General features: G+C 34.8%; 1 protein-coding gene across 1 annotated transcript in view; it reads left to right on the forward strand.

Moving 5' to 3' along the window:
• The window catches only part of LOC149797904 (PAN2-PAN3 deadenylation complex subunit pan3-like), an 83,348-nt gene that overhangs the window by 32,502 nt on the left and 38,278 nt on the right, over positions 1-12,568 (forward strand). Inside the window, exons 8-10 of the mRNA XM_089962946.1 lie at positions 301-355; positions 1,689-1,847; positions 11,043-11,159. Of these exons, the coding sequence (XP_089819072.1) occupies positions 301-355; positions 1,689-1,847; positions 11,043-11,159 (331 nt within the window). The remainder of the gene's footprint in view (positions 1-300; positions 356-1,688; positions 1,848-11,042; positions 11,160-12,568) is intronic.

Genomic DNA, 12,568 nt, shown 5'->3' on the forward strand with positions numbered 1-12,568 from the left:
TATGGCATCATTAACAGAAAAATGTTGGTTTCCAATACATAAGCAAGGTGTCAGTGTGGGTCATTATGTAAGGATGTTCCATATGTTGAGTATGTCATTATTGGATTCATGTATATTGTCCAAAAAAAAAGAAAGTATTTATGTGGGAATTTTTTTTCATCACATTTTGCGCATAGCTTCAGGTAACCTTGAAAATCAGTTATTGCTTACCTGTACACAAGTTGTGTATGTTTCATGCTTTCGGTCTTAAGAAAGTTCATGAACTCAAAGAACTAATGACACATTCTTTTTTTCCTCTAGGAAATTTTGAATAGACAAGCTTTGACTATGGCACAAATCAATCCTAGCACATCAGGTTAGTGTTTTCATATATTACAAAACAAAGACTCTTCCATTATTAAGTTACAAAAATGTGATTTATGTTTGCCTTGCAGACATAATATTCTGTACTTACATATTAGTGTTCATTTTATAACTAACTTAAACCACATCATATTTTAGGATGTAAATGTATTATTGTTACTGTTTAAAAGAATGTTCCAGTAATGATGGAAGAAAAGAGTTTTGCCAGCTTTATGTGCACTTTATTATCTTATGATGAAAGACAGGACACATTTGATGAAAAACAGTAGTCATTTGATAAAAGACAGCAGAGATGTGACAAAAAACAGCAGTCAGGTGATGAAAGACAGCAGTCATATGATGAAAGACTAGTCATTTGATGAAAGACGGCAGTCATGTGATGAAAGACAGCAGTCATGTGATGTAAAAAGATATATTCATTCTCATTGTTCTACACTAGAAGCATGATCATACACCTGTGAGAAAGGCATATCACTCTGGTCTTTCGGACATGAGCAGACATTGTCACACCTGCAGAGGAATGAGAGCATTTTCCATCCTACACCAACACTTGTGATTGTTTTTCTATGATTTCTTCATTAGAAATAGATTTAGAAAAAGATGGATCAGTGGTATAAATGTATTCTCACAAATATGGAATATTTTCACCAAAGATTTTACATCACAGAAATAAAATGTTACAAATTTTGTATACAGCAAAGTCTGATGGCCCTAAATATTTGGTCAATAATTTATTTAATGTAATTTCTTACAATTGCATGTAGTAATTTGTCCGTATATTGCATACCAGTATATGTCATATATTTGGTGCAAATACGTGTAGTAATTTGTATATTTCATACCAATATGTCATATTTGGTGCAAATACACGTAGTAATTTGTATATTTCATACCAGTATATGTCATATATTTGGTGCAAATACATGTAGTAATTTGTCATATTATGTTAGGACTGGTCGGCCTGGTGTCTGGATAATTTGACTGGGTGGGACATCATGTTATGTCTGCAGCATGATGCAATAGTGCTAGACATCACTATAAATGCCACACTGCAGACATTGTAGTGATATGACTGAAAAATTCTTAAAGTTATGTTAAAAATCCAAATCACATACACATGCATATTATATTTTCTACTGGTATTTGTTCCCGAGAGATGTAGTAATTTTTAATATTATATTTGTTACAATCACATCTTGTAATTTGTCATTTCATTTCATACCAATACATGTAGTAACTTGTATAATAATTTTTACTGATACATATAGCAATTTGTCACATTATATTTGTTAGAGAAACGCTGTAATTTTTCCTATTTGTTACAGATATTCCTGAAGAGGTAGACACATATCACAACTTGGTGCCTCTTGAGTCTACTGTCAGCAACCCACAGCCAAAGTCCAAAACTTTTGGCTATCCCACCACTTGTTATAAGGCCACCAACACCAAAGATGGAATGGCTTATTGTTTGAGGCGGATAAATGGTATATATATATATATATATATATATATATATATATATTTAACTCACACTTGTGAATGCCAGAATCTTCGTTCAATCCTTTTCATTACAGCAGCACTATATGATTGAGTTTTACATGATTTTCCAATAAAGCACTTTAAAAGCCTTTGATTTGACATGAGGTCAGCAACCCACAGCCAAAGTCCAAAACTTTTGGCTATCCCACCACTTGTTATAAGGCCACCAACACCAAAGATGGAATGGCTTATTGTTTGAGGCGGATAAATGGTATATATATATATATATATATATATATATATATATATATATATATATATATATTTAACTCACACTTGTGAATGCCAGAATCTTCGTTCAATCCTTTTCATTACAGCAGCACTATATGATTGAGTTTTACATGATTTTCCAATAAAGCACTTTAAAAGCCTTTGATTTGACATGAGGGCATGCTCCTTCTAGAGCAAGAAACATGGTCTTATGCTAGTATTTTATGGGAAACTTCATTGGCATTAGTGTTGAACTGAAAGTGTTGACATTAAATAATCTTACATGTCCTGTGTGTTAAGGTTTGTGAACTTACTATATTAAAAGAAGGTGTTAATAATAAGAAAATATTGATATATTTTATTAATAAATGTACAAGGTTCGTGTTTTTGGATTATTATCCACTCCCCATCAAAGTTGGGAGGGATAAATCACATAGCTGTTTCATGTGTGTTTCTTTGCTACCCTCTAAATGTTAAGTTACACCCTCAATATCCTTGACTCTATTGTCACTTGTGTCTTTAAATTTCTTTCATTGGGAAAGACAACCTGCTATTTCCACATAAAATTTATAGTTCCTTGTTTCTGTAAATGCTTGGTTTGTATCATGCACAAAATCAAAACTATTTGAGCCTTATGTGGAAAAAGATTAACAGTGTCTGCTTGCCTTCCAACTTTTGACAGTCCAGATCAGAAACATAAAGATCAAGGTCAGAGGTATTACAATCAAGCATAACCTTGAGATGTTTTAAAAATGATCTTTTCAAGCTTTTTCCCATTAATTGGGCTGCTGATAATTGGTAAGCTCAAACTGGTTTTCCAGGATAAGAATGATGTGCAGTTTTATGTGGTATTCTTACTTCATCCATGCGGACAGCTCCAGTGGTCTGAGTGGTTAGAGTGTCCACCATGGGTGCTTGAGCTTGCGGGTTTGAACCCCCAGCCAGTTGTTAGGAGTGGTAAGCCAGGTGTCAGGATAATGTTTCTGGTTGGGACGTGATGCTAGGTGTCTGCGGCATGATGCCCCAATGCTAGACATCAATGTAAACTGCCACACTGCAGATATGGTAGTGATATGACTTAATTTTTTTTAAAGCTGCATAAAAAAATCCACACACTTCATTAAAGCACTTCATCCATGCATTAAAGCAGCACAACCATGCCTGTACATGGTAGGCACCAGAGCTAATGCAACTTGCAGGTCACTATGATTGGCTCATGTCCCCACAGGGCCTCAGTGGGTGAAGTAGACCACTCAACGCATAGGCTTCATCATTTTCAGATTGTAAATGGCTTGTTTTTGTAACATTTGCAAAACGGTAAAAGTGTAATTGACCATGCCTTGCAGTTATGCAGGAACTACCCATTCCAATTAAATTATATATTTCCACATCTGCTTATGTTTTTCATATTGAAAAAAATAAAAGTTGTACTGATAAGATGATTGACTGATAAATTACAAATTACAAAGTTCTTTAATCTACATTTTTTACCGTTGAAACACAAATTTATTACCAGAACCTTGGATTAGTAACACTTTAAAGAAACCTCATTTCAAGTTTCAAGTTTGTCAGCTATGGCATCGTTACTTAGTCTTTGTTGATCTGCAACCATGGTCATGTTAAGGCAGTATACTTCATTCATCTTTTTCATTTTGTTCATATAAGTAGTTGCTGGAAACAATATCACAGTGATCCTAGTGATTTTTAACAGACATGTTCAGAAATATTGAACAAAGACATGTCATACAAAATGAAAAGTACAAGACATAAAGCAAATGGAACAATTATGGTTATGAGCAGTATAATATTTGTTCACTGTTCATTCAGCCTATCGAATATGTTGAGGGAAGGTTGAGTTGCCAATCATTATGATGAAACAGCAACGTTTCAGTTATTATAAACCGTGTATGTGTTTAGAAATTTTGGTAAACATTTCGTAAATCTGCACGGATAATAACACATTGCTTGTAGACACCCATTAATTTTACATGCAGTATTCAAATATGTTGAACTGGAAATATCAAAGTTTCATACAAGTGTTGATGTCTGTTTCATGTAATGAGATCAATAGATCATCTTGTTTTTTAGCTCATCTGACCATGAGTTGCCCACCATCTATGGTCACCAAACTTTGTGGATGGTTTGCACTTTGAGTAAAGAACTTTATCTATTTCAAGGAAACTGTGTCAAAGGTCAAGGTTACTAAAAGAAGAAAATTTATTTCTACAAAATAACTTCATTTCACTTCCATTTACAGCCAAAATGATACTTTCATATAAAATGGTTACATTTTTATGGCAATACTTGGGCTTCATCGATACTGCTTTGCTAATGATTGTGAATGGTTTTCGTTCCCCCTTAGATTCCTCATTCTCTTTTTGAAGGTGGCTTGATTTTAAAGTATGGAAGAGAACAGTTGATATAGGGGTTAAAGGTTAAAGCCATTTTGGCAGGAAAAAATTGCTTTTGCAAAATAACTGGATCTCTAGAGTAACTTCGTGGCTGGCTTGCACTTTGGGAAGAAAAGGAACCTGTAGAGTTTGGGATCAAAAGGTTTGAGATCATGGTCACACTAATTCTACGAAAGAAAAAAGTTTCCTGCATATTAAGTTTAGTTCACGACTGCATGCTTTTACCCAAGGTCAAGGTCATTGATATCCCTTGCACAGTAATCTGCAATCAATCATGCAGTACATACTACTGAAAACATCGTGGCTGTTCACAGTATTCTTATTGCATTTACAGTAAAATCCTCACTTATGTATATTCGATTTACTCAAGTCTTGCGCTTATGCGAATTAATAAATAGAAATGGAGAGAAAAAATTGGACTGGGATGAAGATTTGGCTCCCCATTGATGTATTGATTGATTGTGCATTTCTTATAATGTAACTGAATCAATATATTTACTTATTTGTTGGGGTAACGCAATAAAGTATTGACTGAAAAAGGTGTTTTTTGGGGTACCATTGATGTCATAAATGTGAGGCCTAAGAAATGCAACCCCTCAATTTTCTAATATTTCACCTCAGGTCATGTGAATTTGACGTGAGGTTTCTGTCTATGTACAGTTGTAAAACTTTTAAGTTTTTCCACATGGAGGCTGTTACTTGCCATATGTAAAGGTATGTCATGGACCCCTAGTTTTAATACTCAGCAATTTACGTCAAGTTATTTACATTTGGCCTTGTTCATTGGGCACTTATGTGTCACCTATCATGAAATTTGTTGGTTGTGTTTATACTAGGAATATAAATCATTTCAGTGAAAGTGACCTACTTGGCTTGATCTAGTGACCATGCAGTTTTCATATGTTGTCTACTTGTCATCCTGTTCCAGTTAGGTTTCAGTACAGCAATTTTACTTGTCTGCCATTTATAGTTGCCAACCTTCCTGAATGGCTTGCACTTGGGATTAGGAGCAACCTGTTCAAAAGCCCAAAGCTATTATCCATTAATTTACATCATGGAATGTGGCTTTAATATTCACTTATCTGGCCTCCGCCCAGGTGGAAGCTGATCTTGCCCGTCTTAGACCCTGTTTCACCTGCAATTATGCAAATTGAAACCACGCTAAAACTAGTTTGCTTCAGCTAATTTTCTTGCTTGAGTGACTTTTTAATTTTTCTGCTTGTTATACCTCAAGTTCTTGGACCCTATTTCACCTGCACTTGAAGATTGATATGTAGATGTGTCTCGAGGTAACTTGGCCATACCAAAAGGAGTTAACTGTGATCTAATTTAGTACGCTTCCAAATTGCTGGTGGACTTAGTGTTGTCATATAGAATCAACACACACACAGACATTTACACAGACACATAATTACAACCATGCATACATTAAGTAAAAGAATACACAAAGTTTGTTTCTTTAAAATCCATTGGACTGTAATATGGTATTAATTGGTAGTTCCTCACTTTGATGCTCTTTATACTGGGTTGTGATGGAAAAAATGTTTTGGAAATTAATGGAAATATCATTGAATTTTTTGTCATAGAAAGTAATGGCAAGTAATTGAAAATCATCCATCAGTGCTTATCAGTCTGTTGTGTTACAGTGGGTGAATCAGATGGCTGTAGGGATAAGAGGAGGCCATCATGACAAAAAACTGATTATTTGGATATCTTTCCTATCCTGTTCATAAGTATTATTTTTATTTCCTGTGTACAAATCCAATTTTCTGACCATTTGCTCATTAACATTAAACAGCTTAGTCATGGGAAATCAGAAATATGTCATGGGTGGGTGGAAGCAGTTCATGAAGGATTTGATGGTATTGCAAGTGTCTTTGAAATAATATGTGACTTCCCTGAAGACTTTGTTGAATTTTTCTTTCCATTGAAAATTCCCTTTCAGCATCTGTCCCTGTGTTGGGTGGTGTTGCTTTTTTTTAATGTCTGTCATACACTCCAGAACAACTAATGTTGATATGACACAATGTGGAAAGTATAAGATGCTCCACTTTGCAGCTGAGCTTCACAAAGTGAAGTTCTGTGTCAGCAAGGAACTAAAGACTTTATATTTACTGACTTTTGCTTGCTTTAGATGGCTTTAGATGGTTTATCCTTCCTTAAAACCAAACTGCATTCCAACATTTTGCCATAATAAATCACAGCTGGACACCAGCTTTTACCATTCCAACTACCGAAATAATCACATCTGCATCTTGTGTTTGGAATGAAATCTGACTTCAGAGCTGTTACCGCTGATCACGAGCTAGCCAGTAATCTTCAGTAAGGATGGCTTAAACATTCTTATTCAAGGCAATGAAGTGAAACAACTTTTGTTTCTATAGCAAATGTCTCCAATTTGCCACATTTCATATGAATTGGGTTGTTCCACAACTTGCATTTTACCTGTGCAAATTAGCCTAATTTGAATTTGCTCTTATGATTGCTGTGTATATTTCTTTCAGTTCACTACAACATTTATATAGGCATAACCAACACCAGATGTGAAAAGTAATATTGCCATGGGTGTGTGTGTGTGATTTTGATTTTTAATCTAGCTTTAACAATTCTTCATTCATATTGCTATGCTACGATGTCTGCAGTGTCGGTTTATAGCATGGTCTAGCACTAAGGCATCATGCTGCTGACACGTAGCATCGTGTCCAACCTAGTCACATTATTCTGACATATGGCCAAACACTAACTTCTTAATGCTGAAAGCCAAGCGAGGCAGCTGCTAGTACCATTTTTATGTATTTGATATTACTCGGTGGGAGTTCAAATCCTGCAACCTTCTACATCCAAAAACGATGCTCTAACCACTTAGGCCACTGGAGTGGTCTTTTGCCATGTGTTTTTTACTAGAAGACTTCTTATGGTGTATACTTGGTCCAAAATGAAAATGGTGTTGATCTGATGTTCAATATGGCCACCAAAGTGGCCAGTTTTAAAATATTGTTATCATCACTCCTAAATGGATGGCCTTGTCAACACATATATTTACTCAACAACTTCTTATGATGTCCACTGTGTCCTAATGTTGCCATGAGACACAGAGGCCATGTAAAAATTGTTTCAAATCTTGTCACTATTAGTCCTGAATGAATGGTCAGATCAGTTTTCACTGAAAAACTTCCTATGATGTCTATATGGTCTTATATAACTTCTAATATAACTGCCATAATGGCCATCTTGAAAGACTTGTTACAAATACTACTATTAGTTAGTTGTTGTTGTAGGGTTTAATACCATTTTTCAGCACATAATAAGCTACACATGGCGGCCAGTATAACTGGTAGAGGAAGAACCCTGGAAAAAACCCAGGAAGAACCACCAACCCATGAGAAGCTACTGGCAGGCTTTCTCACCTTGGATAGCTGAACATTATTCCTTCACCAAAACGTTTGTTATGATGTTGATACTAAATACATGTAGAAATCAAAGATGGTTTCAACACTCTGTATTTAAAAGGAAGAAATGGTCTTATCTTTACTTCCTGGAAATTTCTTTTCTACCAGTAGAGCATCAGTCCTTTTGAGGGACTTGTCTTTTCATTGATTATAATGAAGGCCTAAGCTATGGATACATTGCAGGGACTTGTCTTTTCATTGATTTTAACGAAGGCCTAAGCTACGGATACATTGCAGGGACTTGTCTTTTCATTGATTTTAATGAAGGCCTAAGCTCCGGATACATTGCAGTAAGGTCTTGTAAGAGCTGGCGCAGTCAAACAACACAGTATAAAGACTAGGACTAATATCACCAAAGTAAATAACCTAGGGCTGTTTTTTATGTGTATGATTTTAAAATTGGGTGATTACGAAATGGACTTTAACACCTGCATTGTCGTATTCCTTATGTCTGTAATGTGTTAGAAAAACATAATCACTGAAAAATAGCATGGAATAATTATGGGCCGAGTTACCAACCAATCATTGTAGCTTTTCAACAAGTCATGTCCGTCAAAATATTGGCAACCAATCATTGTAGCTTTTCAACAAGTCATGTCTGTCAAAATATTGGCAACCAATCATTGTAGCTTTTCAACAAGTCATGTCTGTCAAAATATTGGCAACCAATTATTGTAGCTTTTCAACAAGTCATGTCTGTCAAAATATTGGCAACCAATCATTGTAGCTTTTCAACAAGTCATGTCTGTCAAAATATTGGCAACCAATCATTGTAGCTTTTCAACAAGTCATGTCTGTCAAAATATTGGCAACCAATCATTGTAGCTTTTCAACAAGTCATGTCTGTCAAAATATTGGCAACCAATCATTGTAGCTTTTCAACAAGTCATGTCTGTCAAAATATTGGCAACCAATCATTGTAGCTTTTCAACAAGTCATGTCTGTCAAAATATTGGCAACCAATCATTGTAGCTTTTCAACAAGTCATGTCTGTCAAAATATTGGCTACCAATCATTGTAGCTTTTCAACAAGTCATGTCTGTCAAAATATTGGCATATTGGATACATAACATGAACACATGTTCAGAAATCATTTTGACATATACCCTGGGAGAATGTCCGCAAAAATGCTAACATGAAAAATGTGATTATTTACTCCACCACTACCACCACCGCCTGCATAGTTATGTTTATAAAAACATGAATCCCAGTTAATCTTGTGAAATGAGAGACTTTTTTTTCTTGACACTGCAATATAACCTTTGACATAGTGAACAGCCATGATATGTATAGCTCCACATTTAATGCTAATAGAAAATGGGGCAGTTTATACAGTTAATTTTTGTAGAGGCGATTAAAGGATAAAGGCGGTCAGTGATAAACAACCATCATTCCAAAGATTACTTCTCTGACTGACAGTAGCTCAAGTGACTTTGTATTTGCTTGTCCTTTCAGCATTGCTGTGGGAGAGTCCAATAGGCTAATTTGCCTAGGTAAAGAACACTAGTAGTACAACCCAATTCATTGAAGTTATGTAAATCACATATGGGTGTTGATGAAATGGGTTATCGTACTTAATTTATTTGAATAAGATTGTGAAGCCATCAAAATATTATTGACATGTTCTTTAATGAGCAGCAAAGTTTCTTTCTGATTTTGTATAAAACGGAAAATGTAATTATTTCTGTTTACGAGCAGTGTGTACAGGTGTGATTTATTTTTAAAGGCAAAATGTGGAATCACATGTAATGGAAGGATAAACCATCTGAAGTAAGTAAATCTTGGCACAAAAAATGTCAACTCAGGGATGACAAAGTTTATCTTGCCATAATGAAGTCAAACTGAACAGGGAGCATTTATATTTTGCACTGGCTTGAGTACCATATCAGTCTTCATCATTATTGTGCATATGATGTATGTTGACATCATTTATTCCTGCATTTCGGGTGATCAATTTCAGTGCAGTTAAAATTGAACAAGATCTTTGTGAAGTTTGAACAACAGCACTGTCCAGTCTTAAGTTGATGCAGAGTTGAAGATTAATGATGTTTGTATCACCTTGAACTCATCAAATTATTGAAAGCAGCAAGGTCAGCAACTAGAAGGTTATACTGAATTCCACTGTCCAATGAATTTTAAAGACAGAAACTTTGTGGGTTTTTTTTAAATTATGTGCACATGTGTGTGTGTGTGGTGATGGAACATTCATATGAAAAAAGCTCAGTTGGCGAACTGATTTTTTATTTAGAATTTTTTTAAATGCATTAAAAACATTTTTATTATTTAAATTTGAATTTCCAGCTATATTTCATAGGCTTATAAAACAGAAAATGTAATTATTTCTTGTTCTCAGTTGTACAGTGTTGCTTATTTGGTCAATGATAGTAGCATCCCCTTTGGCACCACAAAACATGCTGTTTGAGTCTCAAGAATACTCAAACACTGTCTGGTACATTAGCAGGTCCACAGTGTCTATGCCTGTTCTGCTTTATTCAGATTTATAGTTTTAGGGATAGTCTTCTCCTGTAATTAAGACCATGCCGAAGTTATGTTTATTGTCCCCCGCATTTTTTTTTATGAAAAGTTTGGGACGTAGCATTTGCATGTCAATCCAACCATTATAATTTCATTTCCATGATATAACTTTCGCGCTGTACGTGATTAAGGAATGAAACTTGATTTATTTATACCTCATCATTAGAAGGTGTGTCACATGACACATTGGAATCCTGTCACAAAATTTATTATCACAGCTCAGTATTTCAAGTTCTCCATCACACTTACCCTTCCACTCTGATTTTAGAGTCATTTGAAATTAAAGGCTAAAACAGCAACAAATTTTGGTTTATCATGCACCACCCAGGGGTATCTGTCTGCAGGGTCATTTTTAAAAAATACCCCTCTTCTGAATTCAGGTATTTGTATGCATGTGTGCATGCACACATATACACACACACACACACACACACACACACACTAAAAATGTCATTATTATTGTAAAGTTTTCACATTATCTGGGATTAAGTGCACCTGATTTACTGTGTTTACTGTCATTTTTTCCCTTGTATAGGTTTCCGCCTGGTGAACACAAAATGCATGACCCTGGTGGATATGTGGAAGAAGCTCTATCACCCAAATGTTGTTCAGCTGAGAGAGGTCTTCACAACAAAGGCTTTTGGAGATCACTGTAAGGAAAGCACAGCACAATAAAACCTGTCTAATGGACAGTCAAAGGACAGGTGTCTATTATATGGAGTAGTTGCTTTGCAGCTCTTTGTACAGTTTTCTATCACCAGTCTGAGTTCTCTTGAGCTTAAACAATGTTTGGGACAATGATTTCGACAGTTTCTTGCGGGTTATTTAAAATTCTATCTGTTTAGATGTACAAACGTCTTTTTTTTTTTTTTTTTAATTACCAATAGATTTTCAGAAATTATGAAAACAACATAGAGTACGTAAATTTAGTAGTGGCCTTTACATAGGAAAGAAAGAATAGTTTAATTCTTAATGTAGCTTGTATTGAAAGAAAATGCTGTTTAATAGTTCATGACTAGAAATTTTAATGATAAGGCAGATAGAGTGAGGAGAATATATTGACCTCTCACAGAAATAAAAATGTCTGGTAAACAATTAAGAAAAGGCTGGGAGTGCCAGAGGAACTTGAACTATTATTAGGATTCTCTAAGCAGTTTCAGAATCCAGCAGCCATCTGTTATTTTACACATTTTTTAAATGGGTAATATTTTTTTTTCTTTTGGCTAAGAAACATGTTTAATGTCTAGAAATTATATGTTCTGTTGAGGATTATCACAGATTTTGGAAAACATTATTGCTGATTCAGTTTTGCTAATTGATGATCCATGAAAAAAATTATAGAAAAGAAAACGGGGAAAAAACCTTGGGTATTTGTTTCAAAAAGAGTGGAGATTTCCAATTTTATCAAACCCAATTTGTGGGTGTATCTAAAGAATTCCTTGAAGGATAATAACTTTTATGGCTTTAACCAATCATATTTGTGGTTGCTTCAGTTGATAAATGTATGAAAGATTTCCATTGGTTAGAACATAACTTTTTTAATGGATTTAACCAATCATAATTGCTGTTGCTTCTGGTGATAAATGTATGGAAAAAATCCATTGGTCAGAATGTAACTTTTTAAACCAATCTTAATGTGTGGATATATATTTGACAGTATCAAAGGAGAGTCCATTATAAAGATGTGTAGGCAGCATTTATCTGTGTACATGTTAATTCCAACATGTAGGAAAATATTTTTGTTAAATTCAGTATGCTGGTTTTTCTTAAGAATACCAGGTTTGGTTTCAGTGCTCTGCAGTTAAAAGAATAAAAATAAGAAAGACACTTCTCATAAATTCAGACCAATTCTTATTGGCCAGCCGATTATTAGTTCTTTTGAGGGATTCTTTTTTTGTAGAAGCACATTATCTGGAAACGATAGATACGAGCAATCTATTTTGGCTGCCAATGGTGCCATCAAGATTGTATGGTTTTAATTCAAGTTTTTCATTTTTATATATTTCATAGACCCCCGGATAGAGTCTTATCATACTTGGCATGAAACATTGTGAAGCTTAG

This window comes from Sinohyriopsis cumingii, chromosome 6 (assembly GCF_028554795.1).
Source record: "Sinohyriopsis cumingii isolate HCF-2022 chromosome 6, ASM2855479v2, whole genome shotgun sequence".
NCBI lineage: Eukaryota > Metazoa > Mollusca > Bivalvia > Unionida > Unionidae > Sinohyriopsis > Sinohyriopsis cumingii.